Source organism: Arvicanthis niloticus, chromosome 11 (genome assembly GCF_011762505.2).
Source record: "Arvicanthis niloticus isolate mArvNil1 chromosome 11, mArvNil1.pat.X, whole genome shotgun sequence".
Lineage (NCBI taxonomy): Eukaryota > Metazoa > Chordata > Mammalia > Rodentia > Muridae > Arvicanthis > Arvicanthis niloticus.
In genome coordinates this window covers 30,185,002-30,210,284 of record NC_047668.1, presented here as the reverse complement: position 1 = coordinate 30,210,284, position 25,283 = coordinate 30,185,002, and the positions used below count along the sequence as shown (strand labels likewise).

Here is a 25,283-nt window from a genome sequence, read left to right as displayed (position 1 = left end):
TTTTTTTTTTTTTTTTTTTTTTTTTTTTTTTTTTTTTTTTTACTTTTCACTTAAAGAACACCTTTATTTGATATTCAATATACAGTATTACCTTTGATTTATAAAAAAACAAAATCACTAGGAATCAGTTTAGGAGTAGCCGGTGGGTAATAACACAGGTTATAATTAACCACTTGGTAGCTTAGGGGAAAATTATCAGTGAATTCTAGGCCAGTGAGAATAAAGAAAGGCATTTTAACTTCTAAACCAACAATTATAATTAGGGATATTGTATTTAGTTAACCCAGCAAAAATGAACTTGCAAGTTTCTGTCAGTAAAAAGCTCTGTTTTTAATGGTTTTATAGTGTATGATATGCAAGATTCTGTTGCATATAAGTTACTGCATCCTTATAGGCTTTTAAAAATTATTTTTCTTTTGTTTTGGCCTATAGGTTATCTAAATATTGATGTCTATTCAGTCCCGTGTTGTTTCAATTCTTTTTCTTCGATGATATTATAACTAGATCCTGAAGTTTGATCAGATTTAAGTTTATATTTTCCCTAAGATTAGAGGTGCTTCATAATCACAATCTCTGACATTTACTGACTGGCTTTGTCTTTGTTCTGGAAAAGACATATATCATAACACTTTAATTGTATTAATTAAATTTTATGTATTAGAGCCTTTAATACAGAATTTTTAAAAATGTGTTTCTCTGTGTGTGCGCGTGCATGTATGTGTGTGCATACATTCGTGTATGTGTGTGCGTGTGCATGTGCATGTGTGTGTGCATGTGCACAGGTGTATGCCTGTGTCCATTGCATGCCTTCAGGCCAGAAATCCTACCATGTCCTGCTTATCATGCTTTGTTTTACTTCTTTCACATAGGTTTGACATAGGGTCTGTCACTAACCATGGAGTCAGACAAGTGTCAGTGATTCTCCTGTTTCTGCCACTTTATGCCTGGACATTTTAGTGGGTGCTGGGAACTCAAACTCAGGCCCTCATGCTTTTACAGTGTGTTGTCTTACTCACTGAGCCATCTCCCCCTGTCATTGTGATCCCTGGTTCTGACGTAGTGGGACAATAATCTAGAATGGCCCACAATTATTCCATGGTTTTATTCAATGATACATATTCTGGCATCTCAGGAAGTAAATGCTAGTTATATTAATATTTCTGTAATGAGACAAAGATTTTTAGATATATATTCCCATTTATGATCATCATTTTTCTTTCAGACTGTATTATGTCGACAGTATAAAGTGAGTTAGCTAAGTAGAAGAATATTTGCTTGATTTTTCTTAAAAATTGATTTTTAGTGCTATCTTTCAACTCATTGTTGTAACACCTTACTAGGGTATGACCTAAGACTTCCAGCAGCGTCTCAGATACTGAATTGAATTTGTATAAATCTTTTTTATTGAATACTTGTCCAGTTCCCATTATCTATAATTGTTAAACATGTTATTTATTTTCTATGTCATCTTTAGATTATTGGGAGATTATTTAGAGTATTGCTAAACTGTAATTCTTGGTGAGACGTGCAGATAAAACTGTTGGTTGGTGGGGGTTAGTTTTTCTTTTTGTAATAGTTTTACATTAGAAGTAGAAAGACTCAGTGCATGGGTGGCTCACCACGTCTTTCTAAACTCACAATCCTCCAGTTGCCACACTATGGAAAAAGATTAAGAAAACTGAAATGTTACCTCAAAAGAGTCACACTGCTGGAGGGGAGCTAATCAGCTATGGTAGCAATTAGCATACTTTTTTAAGGAGGGAAGCTTTTATGATCCTCAAATTATACAAAGTCTGTGTCAGCTAAGCAGAGATTCCAATCTGGCCATGCCTCAGATCACTTTTAGAACTTCACAGAATGCAGGCTGGAAACTCGTTGAGTACAATAAGTCTGTGCGTTTGAAGAATATGGAGTAGAAAAGAGTACTCATCCAGGCCGAGGCACCGAGTTAGAGAGCTGGTTGGAGGTTTTGAATGTCCAGTCTTAGAGTAGAACAGATCGAGAAATAGCCAATGTTAATAGATGATATATACATAGGTCCTATAGAAAGCATAAGGATAGACAGCTGTTCTGTCTCAGAGCACTGTATGATATGATATACAAACGGTGGGAAATTTTATTCTATGAGCCGACCACCCAGAAAGCATAAACCATTTATCATTATTTCTTGGCCTTGAATCTAGATCACCCTCACTTAGGTTTTTCTCTCATGATCTTTAATGTGTGAGGATGGGAATTTTAATTTCTTTTACTTTTAATTTATTTTAGTATATTTTTCTTTGTATCTTATTGTTTTGTACAGAGAGAATACTTTTTAGTCTAAAAACGTTTTCAAGATCACAGGGTGCAAGACCCTCACAGGTAACTTCCATGCTTTTACCTGGTTTCACATATCCAAAACAGGATCATTTTTTGCTGCATTTACTTAATTATTTCCACATGAGTCCTTCTCTTCTCAGCCACATAACTGTGTGCTAAGTGGCTGATGGATTAGTCCTATACATATATATTGTTACATAGCTCTTTGTTAACAAATAATTTTCTGGGAAAATGCTAATATAATGATTAGTACATTGGCAGAGTTAATCAGGAAATGCACTAAAGGCTTAAGTAATTATGACCAAATGAGAAAAGAACATTAAGTTCCTGAGGACATTGAAGCCATTATAGATACTCTATGGTGACAGTCATATGAATTCATGTATACACATTTTAAGACATTAAACTGATACAGAATACTGCTTTTGAACTCTAATAATTTGAAACAGTGACTCTACTTCCAAACTCTGCAGTCTTATGCTAGTCTCTAGAGAGGAGACAAAAAAACAGTTCTCACCTTCAAATAGTTTAGCTATTTATTATGAATATGACAGAACTTAATCAGAATTTAAAATTTTATTTAAAATTATCAGACACAATTATGATTTTAAAAGTAGAAAAAGACTTTAATCATCCTATTTTTATATGTGTGTATATATATATGATAAAGACTAGAGCTTATAAATAAACTTAACAAAATTACTATAAGGTCTATATAAAATAATTTTGCATTATTTTGAATAATTTTGAAAGAGCATGTAAAATTAAAACATCAACTGAAAGTGTTACCAACGAACAACTGAGAACAAAACTAAAATGACTGTGCCAGATGCTGTAAACCACATTACTTACGAATAATGAAGAAAGATACCAAGAAATGGGAGATAGATCATGATCACTGAAAGAGGCGGGTTTTTTAATCCTGTTACTTCTTGTAAAGCTCAGAACTATGGAAACTGATTGGAAAATTTTCTTGGCAATGAATGATTCATAAGTAAAAGTTCTGTATTTAGCTCACTGAGAAAGAATAAGAGACTTGGGGTGAGTGGAGGGTGGGGCTAAGGTGGGAGGGGGAGGGGATAGGAACAGGAGTAATGGGGAGAGAGGAACTGAGGGAGAGAGTACTGGGAGAGACAACTGGATTGGAGGTTATCTCTAGGACAAGCTAGGGCAATGGAAACTCCTAGGAATTCATGAGGGTGCCTCTAGCTAAGACTTCTAGCAATGGGGGACATGAAGCCTGAACCAGCCATTTCCTATAACCCAGCAAGATGTCCATTGCAGTGATTGGGACACCAACCCAGTGCCAAAACCTTAGACCTACAATTTGTCCTGCCTACAAAATGTACAGGGGTAAAAGATGGAGAAGAATTTGAGGCAATTGCTGTGTCTGACTACATTGCCTGCCTTTGGATCCCTTTCTCCTAACTGGACTGCCTTGTCTAGTCTCAAGAAAATGAAGAAGAAAATGCCCTAGTATTACTGCAACTTGATATGCCAAGGCTGCTTGATATTCATGGGAAGCCTCCCCTTTTCTGAGGAGAATGAAGGGAGGAGTGGATGGGGGCAGGGGAGAGGAGAGAGAGGGAGGGAGTGGGGGAGAAGGGAACATGGGCATGTAAAACTAAATAAATAACTGAATAAAAAAACTAAAAAACATTTTGTATTTAGAATAGCTGAAATAGAGTGTAAGGTAAATGCAAAATATAATTGGAATTCATTTTAAGTATACTTTTTAGGGTGGCAGAAGGCTTTTAGCTTTAGTTTTGTTACTATTAATCTACATTGATCAGAAAGATTGTAACTGCATAAGGAGGATATGGTTAGACAAGGAAGGGACAATCTATGTGTTACCTTTTTATTTGAAAAATTCTCAACTATTTATTTGTAGTTTATCAATTTTTCAAAAATGACTGTTGCACTGAGACATTAAACGTTGAGTTGGCAGAAATATTGTAGTCATAGATTCAATGTTTTGTGCATTAGAAACATTTCAAAATGTTTCTAGGCATACGTAAGGCCACATTTCCTTCCAAGTCTGATCTATTGATTGTGTTGACTTCATTTCAAAAGGCACTGGTTGAAGGTTGGTTACCTTGTAATCAGTCTTTTGAGAGGGGCCTCCATGACCTTGGCTTCACTGAGCATCTTAGTATTTCCTGTTAAATCATCTCATTGCCTCCAAGCAATTTTGCTTCCTACTGATCACACTGTGTTTATGGGTCCTTTTTTTACCTCAACCGATTTGATAGTATTTCCATTTTTTCTTTCTGAATTCTTTTCAAGTTCCTTGCTTCCATTCCTAAGCAAAGGCCACTCACCTTTGTAGAGTAAGCTCTAATCTCATTTAATTATTAAAATTATTTGATTTTTGTCACCAGTCTGTGTTCCTTAACTTGGTGGTGTTGTATAACACAGTCTGGTTCAATCATCTCCATTCATCATCAAACTAACTTTTATCAGGGTTATGTATCTGCAAGGAATTAATAGAACCTTATCAATAAGGAAATAAAACCCCAAAGAGATGAGGTGATGGAAAGGCAGTATGACTTAGTATAGTAGATCCATGTTCAGAATAGAGAGATTTTTGTCAATCTCAATCCATTGGAATTACTTTGTTTATGTAGACTTACTTTTCCTCACTGAAGGGTCTGAGCAAAGAGCATGTGAATAGAAGTTTATGGAAACTATTACAAGTTGGGTTTTCATTCTAGGAAGGTGTGGTTTTTGGACAGACATGTATTTGAATATCCTGGTGCAGAAACAGGAATTATAACACTTAGATAATACATACATTTTTATTTTGAGCCAGTAAGTGAGATAGTGGCAATAAAGAATATTGGGATGTTTGAAGGCTCACTAAGTGTTCCATGCCTTTCCTCTACCCACAGTTTGGTCCTCTAAGGTAGCTATAGGCCTATAAATGTAAAGAATTTAGATTTGTGTACTTTTTTTGTCACTAAAAAAACCGGGGGTCTTATGAAAGTCTGTCAGTTATCTGTAATAAAGGCTTCTGACTTCAAGATACATAGTTATAATAATTCTTTCCTCTATGGTCACCATAGTTTCTATGATACTATGGATTTGTGAATATATAGGACACTTTGTAAAATGGGAATTAGTAACAAGAGTATTAGTAACTGGTGGTGTTATTTTAGCTATCTTTCCAAGCTTTTTTTAGAAAAAAATATTAATTGATAAATTCATGTAGAAAACATATTACATAAGCTTCCCATGTATGAAGCAGCAGGGTCAAATGCTGATTCAGCCAATAATTGATTGAGAAATACTATTTTAAATTATGTTTTGTTGTCTTAGTTCAAGGCTCAGTACTTGACAGCTGTAGCAATATTCCTTAGTACCTCAGAATTCTCCAGAAGAGGACTTCATATCTTTTGGGAGAGTGAACAGAAAGTTCAGAGGTGAATGCCTCTGTGTCACATGGTTCATACTTTAACTTTTAAGCTGTCTCATATAAGCCTTGAAAGATTGAGGAAAAATTTCATTTGCTGTGGTAAGAGTCCAAACAGGAACTGTGCTGTATTGAATTGACAATGCAGATACATGGCAGGGAAATTCTGGCCATGACCAGAAGGACTTACTTACCTATAGGTGAAAATTTCTGAGAATCTGGGAGACTACTTATGAACAAAGAAGGATGGCAGTCATTACACAAATGATTGTCACTTCTAGTTATTCCCTTTAAAATATAGACAGAGATCTCTCGCTTATCATCTCTGTACATAATGGATGGTTATTATAATAGCATTTAATTTATGAATGCATTGGCCTGTCTGGTAAATAGAATCAGGATGTCTTAGTAGGTACCTAGTTTGGAGCTAGACTCTTCCTCATCTTCCTCAAGGAGGATGAAAATCAAGCAAGCATAAGTTTCAGGATAATAGGGCTTTGTTTGGTGCTTTCTTTGAATGCTAACATTTTAAAACTTTTCTATCTCTACTTGCAGAGAAAATTTCACAAGAGATCTGTGTGGTCATGAACACAAAAGATGAAGAAGAATCTGTAGGACATCTTCTTGAGGAAGTGCTAAGAAAGGAACTAAATGTAAGCATTCAAAGACTGAGTTGGAGCAACTGTCACACATTTTTGTGGTAGAAAGGCAGCAGCACTGAAAAGGCACACGAATCACTCAAACCAAACGTTGCTACTTTCCTCCTCCCCTAAGAGCCTTCATTTTCTAATACTTGGATTGAAGCATTTTGAATCCCCTGCCCATTCCTCTTGGGGAGTGGTTCTTAACCTTCCTAATGCTGCGAAACTTTGGTGCCATTCCTCATGTAGTGGTGATCCCTCGCCATAAAGTTATTTTGGTGTTACTTCATAACTACACTTTTGCTACTGTTATGAATTGTAATGTAAATATTTGATATGCAGGATATCTGATACATGACCCTGTAAAAGTAATTATTTAGGGGGCTATCTATGCCCTCCTGTTCTCAAATAACTGATGGGGCATTTCTTTGTTCCTTCTATCCTGTTTTAGCTCCCAAATAAAGACACAGAGACCTGGTATTTTTATTAACGAGCTGCAAGCCTAAGCTTGGCAGGTTCTGAGCTATTCTAACCCAACTAGGCTGATAATACCCAGGCAAATGTCCCATTACTTGCAATCTCATCTTGCCCTGGTTTGCTCTGGTCCATGTGTGTCCTCATGGCTGCTCGTCATTGTGATGTTATGGCAAATCCTCCTGGTCTCTCCACACCTCTTGTTATCCTCTCTTTCTCCTTTGGTCTCCTTTTTGGGACCCCCTGACTTAGTTTCGAAGGCCTTCTCTATTCTCTTCTGCCTAGCTAACTGGCTAATCGGCTCCTTATTAGGCAATCAGAGGTGATGGAGAAGAATGTTTATAAAAACACTGATAGTGGTGATTCTTCATAAAAATAACAATACCAAACTCTAGCCCGTGTTCAACTCTCTGCAGGTGCAGAAGTAAGCATTTGAATAATACAAAGACAACCTTTATACAGCACCCGAAACCATCCTCTGACATGACCCCTGTGTGGTTTGTGACTCACAGATTGAGAACCACTGCTTTTGAGTGTTTCTCATGGTCCTAGTCTTGATACATGACATGTTCTAAAAGCCCTGCTTGATGCTGTGTTGCCACAGTCTGACTCAGATACAGCTGGAGACCCAATTCCCAGCACATACTAGAGGCTAGTAAATTATGTTTCTTATAAGTATCAGAGATGAAGATGAAGAGAGAAAAGAAAGACAATTGTGACCATAGAGGAGATAACCATGATATTGAGAAAACTGATATCTGTATTTGTATCAATTATGAATTGATCAGCTTCCTAGTTAAACTTCTATTATTAAAGCTGGGAAAACAGAAGCCATGTGATAGATACATGAACTGTTTATATCTTTCACCATTGAAGACTTCTACAACCATTTTAATGACAACTTTATGTTTTGAAATGTTTTTTTGTTTGCCTAGTTGATTTTATTATAGTTTAATTTAGTTTGTGTTTTCTTTTTTGCCTTTTTTTCCATTAATTTATTTATTCACTTTACACGCCTGATCACTGCCCCTCACCCCCAGTCTGTCCTTACAAATCCCTCCAACATTATGCTTTGCCTTATCCTCAGAGAAAGGAAAACCACCTTCGGTAACAGCCAGCCCTGGGACATCTAGTCCCAGCAGGACTGAGCACATCCTCTCCTTCTGAGGCCCAACCAGGTAGTCCAGTTAAGGCAAGGGGATGGATTGGCAGGCAACAGAATCAGAGACAGCCTCCACCCCAGGTTTTAGGGGACCGACATGAAGATCAAGCTGCACATCTGCTACAAATGTGTAAAGCATCTAGGCCAGTCCCTGCATGCTCTTTGGTTGGTGGTTCAGTCTCCGTGATCCCCAGGTTAGTTAACTCCTTAGTCTTTTTGTGGTGTCCTTGACCCCTCCTCTTGCTCATTTTCTATCCCCTACTCTTTCACAAGACTTTCTGAGTTCTACCTGAGGTTTGCCTCTGTTTCCATCTGCTGCTCGATGAAGGCTCTCAGGAGACAGTTATGCTAGGCTCCTGTCTGCGAGTGTAGCAGAATATAATTAACAGTGACACAGGTTGGCTCTCTCCCATAAGATGGGTCTCAAGTTGGTCCAGTCATTAGTTGTCTATCCCCTCAATCTCTGTTCCCCCTTTATCCCAGACATCTCGTACACAGGACAGATTTTAGGTTGAAGGTTTTGTGGGTTGGTTGATGTCTCATCCCACCACTTGAAGTACAAGGGTGCCTACTGGAGGCGTGCTGCACCAGGAACATCCAGGGTCAACCACATGACAAAATGCCAGTATAAGAACAGAATCAACAAAATCCAAGGCAATGTGACACCTTCAGGTCATAGCTGTCTCCTCAGCATCACAAACTCAAAAAAATCGTGGAGATGAAAAACTTAGGAAAGAAAACAGAAATAACAAATGCAAGAATCTTCAACAGAGTGTTAGAGATGGAAGAATCTCAGGTGTAGAAGCTATAATAGAAGAACTTGGTACCTCAGTCCGAGAAAAAATGTCCAATCTAAAAAATTCCTGACACAAAACATCTGGGAATACTATGTGATACCATAAAAAGACCTATCCTAAGAATCATGAGAGTAGAAGAAGGTAAAGAGTCCCAGCTACAAAAACCAGAAAATAATTTAAAAAAAATCATAGAAGAAAAATTTTCCAACCTAAAGAAAGAAATGCCTATAAAACATACATGAATCTTACAGAACACTAATTAGGTTGGATTAGAAAAAAAAATCTGCCCATCACATAATAATCAAAACACTAAATTTGTAGAACAAAGAAAGAATATTAAAATCTGCAAGGGAAAAAGACCAAGACCAAGTTACAAACAAAGGTAGACTTAGAATTACACCTTCTCAACAGAGATTCTAAATGGTAGATATGCCTCTGTTTCCATTTGCTGCTCAGTGAAGCATCTTAGGAGACAGTTATGCTGGGCTCCTGTCTGCAAGTGTAGCAGAGTATAATTAACAGTGTCCTGGGTTGGCTCTCTCCCATGGGATGCCACAGATGCCCACCTAGGCTATTATACCCAGCAAAACTCACAATTATAATCATCATAGACAGAGAAATCAAGAGTGTTCAAGACAAAATCAAATTTAAACATCATTTTGTGTTTTTATTGAAGAATTTTGCTTCCAGGATGAATTTATAAGTAGCATGATGAATTTTTAACATATATGGTATGATCGCAAAAGTTCTTTGGAGTTAGGATTACGATTTTGGACAGCAGAGAAGCAGCTATGATATCTGGCAGTCAGCATCTAGAGGTCAGTTTTGCTGCCTGCATTCATCAGCTTCTGCACTATGTCAAGAACATCTACATTACACAGTGGAAAGGGTATGATAAAAGATATTGATGGTGCACATTCTTTGTTGTAGACATAAGCACACATTTGATGGCTGCTATAGCCTTTGTAGCAACTCTTCATTTCTGCAATGTTTCATTTGTAGCAAGTAGGCTAGTTTGAATCTGTTTTGTAGATATGTCTGCCTGGAGTACATCACTACTTATTGGAACATTGGTTTTTTTTTTTTTTTTCTCTCTTTTTTTTTTCTCTTCATTTCTCATGCTTCCTCTAGACCCCCCTAGTATTCTTTTTTTTTCTTTTTTCTTTTTTTTTTAGAAAGACAATTTCAGCTCCTTTTAAGGGGAAGTTAAGCTTGTCCTATAATTTCTAGCTCAATGGCAGAAAGCTCCTTCTGTAGTTGTTTTCCTGACCACTTAACTCTGTTTGCTCTGAGACCTCCACCTTTGCGCCCCTCTCTTTAACTCATGGACCTTTTTGTTATTCGTGATCTTATTCTTTGTTTAATCAATCAGACCTCTCTGCTGATACTCTTTCCCAAAAGAATATTTTAATCTACACTTTTGAGAGTTCGTGACCCAGAACCCCAATATCCCTAGCAAAGTGAGAACTTTCATGTTTCTTCTTGTCACTGCAGATTTTTTTAAAACTGAAGTTTGGGTGTCCTTTAAGACCTCGGTGGATGTTGGAATGAGCTGTCATTCCTGCTTATCACTCGCTGGCTTCTCAGTTTTCTAACTGTTAACTCCAGATCCCCATCAGGACGTTTGTCCTCTTTAACTGTTGTGACCTGACAATTCTGTGTAGCTGTCTGCACATCAGTGCAGTACAATATGCTCTTATCTTCAAAGCCACCCCATCTTTTCCTCCTTTATTTCACAATAAAAACAATCATCCAGCTCTTAATTTGTATAAGGTCTTTTAATCAGTGCATCAATTAGTGTTAGTTAATGAAAAAATGCTTTTTGTTAATTAATATCTCTCAAGGGCAGATGAAAGGAAAAAATCAGTATGACATTTTAAAATTTGACAGGATTATAGTTAAGTCTGAAAGAAGTAGCTTCCTTGGATAGGGATTTGTCTGCTTTTCTGTAGATTTCTCTCCCATTATAAAAGCAGGTTTATCTTGTGGCATTGTGTTTTTCAGCCTGTAATTTACAAAAAAGCACAAAATGGTGGAAATTATAACTTTTTTCACCCGAGAGCTTTTGTCTGCCTTTGAAAAGAGCATATAAAAATGATGAAGTCACCGCTGCTGAAATCTGCAGGGAGATCAGTGTGGGTGTGGAGCTAGGCCTCACACAATGGGGGGATTGTTTTATTGATATGAATAGAAGAAATGTTTCCCACTGAAACTGAAGGAAAGAGATTGGGTATGCTTATGGTAATTGCTTGGGAAAAATTTTGCAACATACACTTTGGGTGACCCAAATGTCTAACTGTAACATAATGGAAAATACCAAATTCATGTATGAGGTGGCTATAAGTTAAATGGGGAAGCCTATATTCTGATAAGCACATTTTCTACCCAATACTCACATTCCTGCACATGCCATTTACATTTAAATTGTGGGATCTCAGTATTGGTCTTGCTGTCATCTTCTGACTTATTTTCCTGTGCCTTGAATTTTGAGAACAAGCTCTCCAGAGAAGATTAAGGGGGGCAGATACTCATGAGTGTGACCTGCTTGGATTTGAATGTAAAAGGCCTCATAGACAAATACGGTCAAACACTTGGTACCCAAATTGTGGTTTCTGTTATAAGAGTTTTGGGAACTTGTAATATGTGATATGTAATATCATATGTGATATGTAATATGTAATATGTGAGGTCAGATAGCAAGAAGGCCACTGATCATAGGCTCTGAGAGGTACAGCCTGGCCCCACCCTGGTTTCTGTTTTCTGTCTCTGCTACCACCACAGGAGCTGTCTTAAACTCTGCCAGGCCTTCACCACTGATGAGCTGTGACTGCTCAGACTAGGGATCAAATTAGCCCACCCTTTCTTAGGTTGTTTATATGTCCAGTACTCTGCCACACAGCAAGAAAAGTAAGAAGTGGGGTTCTTGCTGTGCTGGGATCTGCACCACCGAGCAGGTAGGCTTTACTGGGTTGCAGGAGGAGCTTGAAGGAGTTTCGAGCTGTGGCCTTGTGAAACCCGAAGTCCTGTAAGTAGAGCTTAACAGCAATTCTGAAAGTGCAGGCGAATGAATGGAGAGTGTGGGCAGTGAACACTGTTCAAAGGTTCAGAGGGCAACAAAAGTTCTACTGAGAACTAGAAGCCATTCATATTATCCTGTGGGAACGAATTGGGAATGAATATCATTCCTGTGTCCTGAAAGTTTTTGTGAGGTGGAACTCAGAAGCAATGGGATAACTGGTAAAGGAAATTTCAAGACAATGTAACATTCAGTCTCTACCACTGTCTATAGCCAGATTTATAGTGAGAGATGAGAGAAAGTGGGGCAGAAAGATGTGAAAAACGTGTGTTTGCAAGGAAAGGAACATGCACACAAAGTAGTTTTGGGCAAAGGGAGTTCCCATTACGAAGATTGGCATAAAGTTCTCTTGCACTGTACTCTACAGCGGCAGCATGAATGGTACCCAAAGAAGGGAGCGTTCTCTTGGTTCCTCTACATTGACATAGAAGGTTACAGTCATGTTAGAGAATACTGCCTCTTGTGGTTCATTTATATCTAGAGCTTGTAGCAGGGTTTGGCATTGTCCACAGGATGCTTGTTTTACTAGCATGAAGGATGTACGGACGCTTGCGCCAAGGTTCTAGATAGCTCCTGTGGTAATCTGTACATGGACAGATGAGCTTCTTGGTGGGTCAAACTTGGAGCTGTACGTTGAAGGCAAAAAGGTACAGTGAGACACCATGTTGCTAGAGATGTCAAGATTCTTGAGGAACTTCTTCAATGGTGCAGATTGCTCAAGAGAGAGTGTCTGCATGGTGCTGCTGGCTCCAGGGTGGGAGGGGCAGGGATGCACATTCATCTGTAGCCCGGATGATTTTAACATGAGGTTTTGGTGTCAGACATGTTGCTATAGGTTTGCTGTTTGCCCTTCTGAGTTTTGGGCTCATTTGATCTAAGCTATCCCTGATATGCCTATATTATTTCCTTTAGTAATGGAGGTGTGTTCTTTGTTTCATTGCATTATGGAAGTTAAGGGCAGAATAAATCCTTTTCCCTTATGTTTTTTCCCCCAGGTAGCCCCTCAATGTCTGGAGAAAATTTACTAATACCAGTCCTCAGTCACTTCATTTTAACTCTGAAATGCAGAAAGAATCTATGCTGCTGTAAAAGTAGTGAGGGGTATGTAGGTAGAAGGTGTGATTAGCTTTTCATTAGTTACTTCATTCGTTCACTTACAAGTCAATGCCTGTTATAACTCAACCATTGGCTATAGAGATTTGAGCTAAGCAGGTGCTACTCTTAATGAGCTTTCTATCGAATTGGTTAATAATACAGTACAAAATAATACCCTAAAGGATGCAACCATGTCCTGAATGGGTTGGTACTGGAAACCAGTATGGGGTGATGAGGGGATAAAGCAAGAACTGACACGTGTACAGGAAATCTGGGATTAGATGGGCCATGCTCTCTCTGATGGAGCAGCACCAATGATGTACAACAACCTGGAACCTTAGGATGTTTATTATGTACAATGCCAGAAGTAAAAGTCACAGAGGTGCTGTAGGGAGCAGGCTCAAGTTGTAGTCTTCCAGAGGAGTAAGTTGCATTTGCTAGTTTTTGTACACACTGGTCAATGTTTTGTAAACTCTCATACATTGACCAGAGGAAGGCTTACCATTCTTCAGAACCTTTCCTGGAGGACGGCTTTACAGGTTCCCATGGATCCAAACCATCAAGACTTCTTGGCATGGAAAGAAAAATAACCTATGCTTAAACAAGAGAATCATGAAAAACAGTTTTGTGGAGTGAACATCACTGAATAAGGCCTGGAGAGATGGCTCAGCGGTTAAGAGCACTGACTGCTCTTCCAGAAGTCCTGAGTACAAGTCCCAGAATTGAAGGGCAAAATTCAGAAGGGCAACTAGATGGTGGCTCACAACCATATGTAATAAGATCTGATGCCTTCTTCTGGAGTGTCTGAAGACAGCTACAGTGTACTCATAAATAAAATAAATATAAATAATTCTTAAAAAAAAAAGAAAGTCACTGAATGAACTTTCTCAATAGACATGTCATTTAATTAAGCCTAAATGGAGAATCAGCCGTTACTTAGAGGCCAAACTCAAAGGAACCGTGCTGTGAGGATCCATGAGGAGGCTCATGAAGGAAGAGTAAAGTGGGGCTAGATGGATGAAGTGGAGATGGATCAGGGCTAGATAAGGGTAGAGGTAGGAACAAAGCCAGAGACAGCTTTATAGACTATGCACATTGTGTTTCACCTGTATTATATTCTGCTTCCCTGCAAAATAATGTAAGGAGGAATTGAGCTGAAGACAGTCCAGTTGTCTTCAAAGAGTGTTCATGCTAGCTGCTGCTGACTTGCTACATACAGGAAAATCTGCCGTGGTTAGGGTTTTTTTTTTTTTTTTTTTTTTTTTTTTCTTGTTTTATTTCACATTAGTCCTAAAAACACTTAAGTACATTCAGTTCAGTTTGCATTCCTGTAGCAAAAGGGATGAATGCCATAAGGAATGCTGACCTACACGATACAAGCTTTTTATGTATTTGGCTCATCCACCACTTCCTGTTTCCTGGAGAACAGAATTTAATTATTGTTTTCTATAACCACAAATGACAAGCTGTGTTTAACTGAAAATCATTTATTTTCTGGGTATAAGGCAGGATCTGTTTGGTTGGAGTTGTTCTCTAATACTTGAGTTATTTTTCCTGATGGCCTGAAGGTTGAGTGTAGTGTGTAGTTCTGTGTCTTTTGTTACAGTGTACAGAACTGTGTGGTTTTTTGTGTGTGTAGAACTGTGCCCTTTGTAACAGTGTGTAGATCTGTGCCTTTTCTTACAGTCCTTACTGAACTCAATGTATGACAGTAGAAAACAAAACTTCAAGATTAGCAAAAGAAGCCAGAAGAAAGGCAGAAATGAAGCAGAGTAATTTTGGCCTTAGTAACATCATCAGACTTAAAAACAAAAATTAAATATAAATATTTTGATATGCACAGTAGCATCTTGATCTGAAGATAATAGACATTTGTTTTGGGGTACTGAACATAGTTAATAACTGATAACACTCTAAAGCTACTTGGGGGGTCTACCCTGAACAGAGGCTAGGACTCATTCAGGATGTCAGGGTGAGTGTGTGTGTTCGTTGTGTGTATGTCGTTGTGTGTGTTCGGTGTGTGTGTGTGTGTGTGTGTGTGTGTGTGTACAAGGCTAGAAACTGCTGGAAGGTCATTCTGCTAAATTCCATTAGATTTATTTGGACATTAGCCAGAGTTTCTGGTGCATACTAGAGGGAAAAAAAAAGAGTCCAAATGTATTGGACCATAAGTCACTCAAGCTGCTATTAATTTCACTCATGCTATATGCAATGAAATTAGTTTTTCATTGGTTGTTATGGTTTTAGAACATTATTATGTGAGAGCTAGGGTAATCTCTAAATGTAACTTGGCATGTTTTTCTGTTTTTAAAACTTTTTTGCCTTTTTACATATTTATTATTTCATGTGATAAATTTTATGTTCTTTTGAAACATTTTTTTAGAGTGTAATATAATTGCAAATTACGCTCTACCCATTCTTCCCTCCAAGCCCTATATACTCCCCTTGCTCTCTTCGGAAGATGGTTTATAAAAGTGTTGTTTGTATTCTTGTCCATATAAGAAAGATGTCAATGTTTCTAAGTGCAAACAAATAGAATGTTGAGTATTCAGAGTATGGAACAGTAGGACATCCAGAGTTATTAGTCAATGTTATTATTATTTTCATGGAATTAGGTCTTGTGTATATGAAAATATTGTTACATATTGGTACAAGGGTACATGAAGTAGCCCTTGTAGGAAGTCTATACAGGAGTTTGCTCCCTTAGAATAATGCCCTAACACAGTGTTCCACTTCTCACTTAACAGCATAAGGCCTGGAATTTAATACCCTTTGCTGCAGAATCAAAACATTCCTCCCCTCTCCATAAAGCTTTGGTATATTCCATTGTTAACCTTTAATAGTTGACTTCCCTCCCTTTTTTTCTCTCTCTCTCCCTCTCTCTTTTCTTAATCTTCAGCCTGGCCTGGGCCTTAGTAGAACTCATTACATAGCCCCCCTCCCCCACCCCGGTCTTGAGACAAGCAGTCTTCCTTAGCCTCTGAACTGCAGGACTGCACCATGCATAACCATGCCTGGCTGAGTCTAGTAAACAGGCACATACTGACCATTTGTGTTTTTAAAATTAAGATGTAGTTTTAGTTCTTAATATAATTTTACCATTCTTAATGGGTTGTTTTGATATAGTTAGAGTACACATGACTCTTAAAAATATCACTTATATTTATTAAGCCTTCCTCTAATAATTGTTAGGAGATTCATTTCAACTGTTTACCTATGGTATAATTCACTTTAAAGTGCAAATGGTAGGCTATTCCATTGCTCCAGTGGCTCTAGCTAAGTTATCATTCCAGGGTCTGGTGATTCTCTGATTACTGAAGCAAAATACTCCTATGAGCTTATGAATGAATTATCTATGGAGTTTTCATATCTGACAACTTGTTTCAGAGCCCCAAAACTAGAACTTGCCCATCTGCTTTTTCTTCATTACAATGGTACTCTGCAATTGTGGTGAATACTTAGTATTTGTGAGTCAAAGGCCCCCCCACAATCTATACTGAACATCTCTCTAGCAAGTATATATTCATCTTTCAGTATGTTGTCTTATTTGTGCCTTGAAATTACAGAGTTTTCACTTTTCCTTTGTCATAAGGTACTTGATTTTATGTTTTACGGCTCTGGCTCTTCTCTCTGTCTGCATGTATTTGGCTTCTGTTTTCTATTCCTCAAGGCCTCTGTGGACCCACTGACTGTGGTGTCATTCTGCAGAGCCTGCTTCATAATTAGCATACTGCCTTCACCACCTCTTCACAGATCCCTTACACAGCTTTGTGTATATATGTGTATAAATCACTGTGGTTAATGATGATAGAACTATGTTGAAGCAAACTTCTGTAATATCTCTTTGCCTGGACTCCAGCCAGCTAAGTTTCTGTAGATAAATAGGTAGCTTCTGGGTGTCCATCAATCATGAGAAGAATTGCAAAGAGTTTAAAACACTAAACACACTGAAGAAGTTCTACCTTGTTTCATGGACTGCGTTCACAAGAGGAGAGGATGCAACAGAAGGCAGGACTGTAGATGATGCTAGTCAGCCTTCTGTGATTACAAGAGAGGCTTTGATGGAGAAATGAGCTCTGGATTGTCAACCAGCATTGGGATGAACAAATGGATTCAAATTCAGCATGCAAAATCTTCACAACATTCAGTAATATTCTTTATTGAGACTTGAATCTACCTTTCTTTACAATGAATTCCTGCTGTAAAAATACCCTGAGGGCTGGGGAGATAAATCAGTCAGTGAAAGGGCTTGCTTTGCAAGCACTAAGGTTGAGCTCATTCCCCGGAACATGTGTAAATAAACTGAGTGTGCTAAGGTGTGCTGCAATCTCAGAGCTGGGGATATAGAGACAGGAACATCTCTCGGGCTTGCTCATCATCATCCGAGGCTGCTTGCTAAGTTCCAGGCCAGTGAGGGACATTGTCTTTAAAAAGTGGATAATACCTCAGAAATTTTACCTGCAATTATCCTCTGGTCCTCATACCCATGCACATATATGTGCATGCACACCTGAACAGATTTACCTGCACAAAAGGCATACAATATTCTGAGATACTAAATATTCATACTTAAATATTTGTGACATATGATTCTGTTTTTATATATTTCTACAAATATAATCTATTTTTAATGTCTGTTAAATAATTTGAGTCAAGGCACTAAATAATATTCATTTAGCAGGTCACTAATTATATATCATAATAGAAAGTTGTATGTCATGGGATATTTTTATACAAACAAATCTAGTTCTCAATCAAGAGGAATATCCACTCAAGAGAAGGAGCTTGTGCACAAGACATATAATGGCATTATCCAGGTTGCCTTTGAATAGAGATTTCTAGTCAATGATAACTTGCCTATACCTTGAATTTATTTGTTTTACATATATTAGATTATGCTTATGTAGAAATTTTGCAATGATATATATGCATCTAGGTTATTTCCTTATTCGGTAGAAAAAGGAAAATAAGATAATGCACTTGAGATAAGATAGCCCATTTAAGTGTGTATGCTTTTAAAAGATCTGGTCTTGCTTTTGCCTGGTATCTACATAATCCTGATACTGCCACCAACTGGAACTGTTTTTACCATGTTGATTCCTATATCCAGGAAAATGAAAAATAAATCTTTGTTTTGGATAAGGTTCTGGGAGATTCGCATGCACATTTAAGTTTGGGAATTGTTATTTTCTGCATTTGATGTGAGCTTCTCAGAGGCAGAAACTTTTCCTTCACTGGGATTGACTCAGTCCTAGGTTCAGCACCCACAGAATGTTGCCTGGTTTGTATTGCTTAGGAACTTTCCTTGTTTTTTCACACTGTAACGTTTTGGATATTTAATATCTACATTTAATGAAATGGGACCTTGAATTTCTCATGACAGTAACTCATTTGTTAAGATTAACTCTGTTTTCATCTTATTCTATAGTCTTTTGTAATTTCTCATCAGAACAGTAGTTGACCCTCAAAGTGCTTATAGCAGAGGGAGAAAGAAATTCAGAAAGGAACACAATTCTTAAGGGAGGGTTAGATTTGTAGTCCCTTCTGTCAGTTGCTCAGTATATGCTGGGTGCAGAAGTTCAAGAGTACTTGATTCTTCTTCGAGGTCAAATTCGAAGACTAATTAAGAGGGACTCATTACATACTTTCTTCCAAATCTTGGACCCAGAAAGATGATAAGATTTAAGATATTATTATATGAGATCCTGCATTTAAGACAGTAATAAACTAAATTTATCCATACCAAGTGGAATTCAGAATCTGGAGTACCGCGTGACTCTCAGGGACCACAACAAGTTAAAAATACCAAAGCTGTACAGATGAACAATGGACCAGACCAGAATCTGAGTATTAACCCCTTTCTGGCTGTGTTATCATAAATCGACTACTTATTCTCCAGCTTCTTTATCCATAATAAAATATATAAATAATAACACTTGCTTATGTCTAGGTATACAGTATGATTTTACCATACATATGTTTTAATCATTCAACATAACTTCCAGAACATGATAAAAATCTTAGTAATGTAAGGTACTTAGTGTGAAAGTAATGGAGATAGAATGATATGCTAAAGATGTAATTTGTAAGTGAAGACTTGAAATAAATAAGTCAAATTAATAACAATACTTGTTTAATATATTCCTATGTACAAGGAGATATGCGTTTATGTTATCTATGAAAAAAATCAGAATGGGATCCAGGGCACTTTTATTGCATCTAGAACAGGGATTGCTGGGAAAGCCCATAGACTTGTAATCCACATGTTTATAAAGCATTGCCCATTCTGTGTTCATATGGGATTGGGTCTCAGTGGCCCCATGATATGACAGACCCTTGTTCTCCATGTTTTGTTTGTTTGTTTGTTTGTTTTTTCTTTATAGATTCCTACTTGAGAGGACTTTTCTCTTTCTTGAAAATTCATCTTCCTTCAATGGTACCATCCTTTCAATAGTATTTAAACTATGCAGACTTTTGCATTTAGTAAAGTGTAAATCTTTGGGTGTGATCAGCTCTCAAGGGTCTAAGTCTTGCTAAGGGACACTGGCATCATGCAGCAAGTCAGCATGTATGATTGGGAGCTTATATAAAATAGCAAACATCAAAGTGATAATCTAATACAACTGTCACCCCGGATTACTGGGACTGATTGTCTACTATATGCATTCTCCCCTCAGCCTTTGAGAAGGGCATTAGAAGCAGCAATCCTCGTCTCTCATTTATTAGCAGATCCAATGAATTCTATCAACTATTATTTTACCAATGAATAAATTGAGCCGCAGGACACAGTAAATTCTTACAAAGTTACAGAGACTGTTCCAGAGATAAATTGAAAGCCAGGGAACTAAGCTCTAAGCTCTTAATTAGTCTAGCTCAAAGGCTGACTCAACCAAAGGAAGACCATAGTGAAGACTCAAAGCTAAGTGGACCAAACAAGGAAAACCAAGCTTTTATAGTAATTATTAATATTTCCTCAGACTGCAAAGCAAGTGCATTTCTCCACCACTCCCTTGTTTACACCCATACTAGGGCTGCGGGGCAAATGGGAGGGAAGTGGGATCTTGGCAGATTCTGATTCTGAGACAGCTCAACCAACAAGTTCAGTAGAAAGTGAGTTGGCTTCTCAGAAACACAGTTTTGAATCTTTGACTCCCGGGACTTGAAGCCTTTCAGACTTAGTTAAGCCTTGACTCTTCATGAAAGGCAGTTCTCTGACAAGTCACCTTCCTTCCTCATATCCGTACTTTAACAGGATCTCCACTGTGCAGATGCTTGCGTTTCATTCATGGTAAATCTTTATTGAATGACCATTAGGCTATAAGAAAACCATTTAATTCTTTAATTTTACTGGAAATCTTGGAAAGTTGCTTTAAATATTTAAATGTATTTTTGAACCAAAATATTTAGAGAAAGAAAAAGTTCTTCTAGCTACAGATTGTTTTCTGTGTTGTGTCTTAGAGTGGAAACGTTAAGAATGGCGACCCTGAGTGACACCACAGCAGTGTTCATCCAAGGCTTGTAGCATTGGCTAACATACTCCTGTTTACTTAGGATGTCAAAGACACCAATGCCATATTTAGGACCAAAAATAAATTATACTTAACTGGAAACAATTATTAAGAGTCTTGATTTTAAGAAGAAAAGATTTATAGTATAGCTGGTGTGTGTATGTGTTTGGATATGTAGCACTTAGATTTAATAGCCTTTATAAATTACTCTTTGTACATCTTGTCTGATGAATGGCACTATATTTTAATTGGAGTTTTAAATTCATCAAATAATTGGGCAAATGTATTTTAATAACAGTTAAAGTATTATACCTACCACTATACATTTGAATGGTTGTTATATATATGTATATGTATATATATACATACACACACACACACACACACACACACACACACATATATATATATATATGATTATATGTATCTCCTGAGTTCTAAAAGAAGATGTTGAATTAGCAGTTAATTACTAAGTTTAACTAATATGATAAAAACTTTAAGGCATTAATAAGCATATAAAAGTACTCAAGAAATTAATTTATATTTTTTAAAATTTCATATATTAATTTATTTACGTTATATTCTGATCACAGTTCACGTCTTCTCCCAGATCTCCCTCCTACAGTCCCTCCCCCCATTTCCCTTCCCCTTCTCCTCTGAGAAGAGGGAGGTCCCCCCTCTGGGTATCACCCCCCCCCCCCCCCCCGTCACATCAAGTCCCTGCACGACTAGGCCCATCCTCTTCCACTGAGGCCAGACAAGGTGGTCCAGTTAAGAGAATAGAGTTCACTGAGAGGCAACAGATTTAGGAACAGTTTCTGCTCCTGTTATTGGGGGACCCACATGAAGACCAAGTTGCATATGTGCAGGGGGCCTAGGTCCAGCCAATGCTTACACTTTGGTTGGTCGTTCAGTCTAGGGAGCCCCCATGGGTGCAGGTTAATTGACTCTGTTGGTCTTCTTGTGGAGTTCCTATCCCTTCCAGGTTCCTCAATCCTCCCTGCTCTTCATCAAAACTTCCCAAGCTCCATCTAATGTTTGGCTGTGGGTCTCTGTATTTGTGTCCGTCAGCCATTGGGTGGGGCCTCTCAGAGGACAATTATTCTAGGCTCTTGTCTGCAAGTATGAGAGAGTATCATTAATAGTGCCAGAGATTGGTGGTTGTCCATAGGATGTATCTCAATTTAGGCTAGGCACTGGTTGGCCATTCCCTTTGTCTCTGCTATATCTTTGTCCTTGCACATTTGTAGGCAGGACACATTTTAGATTGAAGGGTTTGTGGGTGCGCTGCTGTCCTTGTCCCTCCGCTGGGAGTCTGTCTGACTACAGGAAGTGGCCATTTCATTATCCATCCCCAGATTGCTAGAAGTCTCAGCTAGGCACTGAGGAGCTTAGAAGATTCTCTCATGATACAGCTTGTGTTTTCAACATCGACCTCATTTTTGTGTAAGCAAAAGGGAATTTTTAAATGAAGTCAGTTCTTCTGAATTCAGAGCTTTGCGTGGTAAGATCTGTTTCTATGGTTGCTTGTGATTTCTATCTGAGATATGAGAAATCAATCAGCGTATTCTGGCGCAGTTCCATAGATCCTGCTGAAGATCTGAGACCCCAGGCCCTGAGAAGGACAATTTGTTCCTCACAGCCATTGCTGTAGGTAGCAAGAACAGCAGCACAGAGCTTGCTCTCTGAAATACATCTTCCACAAGAGAGATGAGGTCAGGTTAGCTGTTGTCTGGTAGTGGGTTCTTTAAAAGCATCCTGATGTTAGGACAGTCTAACTTTGAGCAAGGGATGCTGACAAACCAGCTCATCTGTCAGTCACATGGGAGATATATCATGATGACCTGGGAATGTTTTGGAAATGCGTTCTAGGGAGACTGACATCTCTATTCTAAATTTCTAAAAGGTGAGCAGGTCTGGTAAAGGGAGGAAAGGTATAGTTGTCATTGAAAGTGGCCTACTATACAAACATCATGGAAGAGTCTGGAGCAAATTAGCTGCTAAGTGCTTTCAAATTTTGAGGGCATTTTAGAGGCCCAGGAACACTTTAGTATTTCCTTGTAATATCTAGATGATGTGATTTCTTTGGGGAAACTTGATTCTTAATGGGAGTTAGTATCTATTATAGTGTAAATGTGTGTATGCTGACATGAAAGGCTTGTGTTTGCTTTGTAAAATCCAAGGTTCTATTTGAACGTGGGCCTCAGTACAAATTTTAAATGGAAATAAAATATTACGGGTTATCCGTGAACAAATTTCTGTGTCAGAGTTAGGTCTTGAAACCTGCCCTCTGCATCCTCCAGTAGGTTATAGCAGTATGTGGACCTAAGCTGTCAAGTGGGGCATCTTGGGGCTCCAGTTCCATGTCTTAGGAACAGCATTGCATTTTAGCCGTACAGCTTGTAAAGTGTGGTATACACCATGCAAGTACGTACCATGGGATGAACCACGACATTATTATATAGTTAGATTTTATAAAAGAATCTCTTCCAATAATTTTTAAGCTTGAGCTCATAATTAAAGAAAAACTGTGGAGCAAGAGAATGTCAGATGATAAGAACCATTTTATTTATTGGGAAAGTTCTTTTTATGGTAGCTATTCTGTCTCTTCTAAATCTAGTCTAAAGCTACCACTTTTTGTTTGTTGAGACAGAGTCTCACTCTGACAGCAAGGTTGGCATGGGACTCACACAGATACACTGGTGTCTGTGCTTGAGTGCTGGGTTCAAAGGTGTATGCCACCACACCCAGGTGAGCTACCTCTTAGAAGGTGGTTTTTGGCAATGTCTTTGTATTCGGTTATTACTGCCCAAGTACAGTTCTTATTTATCTCTCACAGACATCATTGTGATAATTCCTTCCTGCTTTCCTTACTGTTTAAACTCTGGTATGTAACGAGCTCCAGCTATCCCACCACCGCCACCCACTCAGCCTTTCTCTTCTGGTCCCTGAAAGCCCCCTGTAATAAAGTCTTCATAAAACATAAACCATGTTCTGTCCTGTTCCTTAGTGTTTGCTCAGTCCCCAAAACTTGTTGCATATTTGAAATAGCTTCCTATGTTTTTTTATTTCAAAATAATATACATTATTCATGGATTAATTCCAATTAACTTTCTTGTGGTGGCCTGATAAATTTCAGCCTGGATTTAATAGAGTATATGCTGCAAAATTTCATAAGTTTATAGCAGATCTGCTGCTTTGTCATAAAAGAGCTTATTTATGTTCATGTTGGTCTGTTCAGATTGTAAATATTTTCTGGTGTGCCTTTTCTCCTAGTGTATTAACGTCACATCCACAGTTATGGATCACACAGGCGGAGACATTAAGAATTTCACAGACCAATGCTACAGTTTCATCTATGTGAATGTAAGTAGTCAACAGAATTGATTGGAGACAGTTGAGTTCCGAGCAAACCATGTCAGAGAATGGACCCTTTTTGACCCTTACTTGTGCAACAGATGATTTTGACAGATTAGTTGTGCTATTCAATACATGCTTTAAAATTGTCTTTTTTACCATTTCAAATAGGAAAAGATTTTTTTATGAACCCAATTCCTATGAGATACAAGTATTTATTCCATTGAGAGTAATTTTAATTTTCCATCAGTAAAGTAGAAACATAAGTTCAACCCAGTATATAGCTCAAATCTTAATATGCATAATATCTTTTGAAGTGGTTTAATGTTCATTTTGATAAATACATTGAAGTTCATCCCCCTGTGAGTCAAATTCTATTCTGTAAGAAATTCCTTTCACTTTCTCCTATTCTCTTGTCTCCCAAGGTTGTGTCCTCTGATAGTCAAGAAACCAGGAAGTTACTGAGTATATTTGAAGAGAGCAGCCTTCCTCTTCTGTATCCCGTAGTTGTCGTTTTGGTAAGTGAGTAAATATGTCTCTTCTCTCATTGAGCCTTTGCTTCCTTCTTCATAACCTAATGTTTCTTTCCTTGAAAAAGATTGGATTCAATTGAGAGTGTCCACCAACATGCAGAAGACTTCAAAGATCTTAGATTGACTTTTCTGCTTACTTGTGCCTTTGTGGCTGTGGTCGGGTGGCTCAATGATATTGGAAAACTAGTTGATTCCACTAGCAATTGATTTATTTATCCTATTCGAAATAGGAAAATATGTGGCCAAGCTGACGTGTTGTTAAGCTAATGTCTAAGAGCTGTATTTAGGATATTCTATCAGCGCAACAGAAGCAAAAGCAGAAGAAATTTAAAGTCATAAAGAAGAGGGAGATGTGGAGAGCTTTTGGGGCTGCCTGGCAGGAATCTGACATTGGACAAGGACAAGGAAATGGACTGCAGGCAGGAATCTGACATTAGGCTAGAACAAAGTAATTTCAGGCAAGAATCTAAATCCTAGGCTAGAACAAAAAGTAATTTCAGGCAGGAATCTAAATCTTTGGCTAGAACAAAGAAGTACTTACAGACAGGAATATAAATCTTAGGGTAAAACAAAGAAATAGGCAACAGGCATGAAAATAACTTTGGGCTAGGACAGGGAAGTAGGCTCAGACATTTTGGTCATCCAGATAAGCCTTTAGAAACAGTGATCACGGGAGTGATCAGGGAACTTTGTTTATTGCCTTGCTTTTTCTTTGACCATTTATGTTTATTGTCTTGCTTGTTCCTTGACTATTTGCATCTATTGTATTGCTAGTTCCTCAACCTAAAACTGACTTTAATACTTGCATGAAATTAAAATGGTATAAAAGCAAAAAGGAGGAGGAGGGATGGGATAGGGGGTTTATTGTGGGTGGGGAGAAATGGGAAAAGGGGATAACATCTGAAGTGT

The 25,283-nt window shown here is 38.0% G+C and overlaps 1 protein-coding gene across 3 annotated transcripts in view; it reads left to right on the top strand.

Moving 5' to 3' along the window:
- Crppa (CDP-L-ribitol pyrophosphorylase A) overlaps positions 1 to 25,283 on the top strand; it is a 259,711-nt gene that overhangs the window by 82,548 nt on the left and 151,880 nt on the right. For all 3 annotated transcript variants that reach the window (XM_034514436.2, XM_076941969.1, XM_076941970.1), the window contains exons 6-8: positions 6,287 to 6,384; positions 23,761 to 23,850; positions 24,267 to 24,359. In XM_034514436.2, the coding sequence (XP_034370327.1) occupies positions 6,287 to 6,384; positions 23,761 to 23,850; positions 24,267 to 24,359 (281 nt within the window). The remainder of the gene's footprint in view (positions 1 to 6,286; positions 6,385 to 23,760; positions 23,851 to 24,266; positions 24,360 to 25,283) is intronic.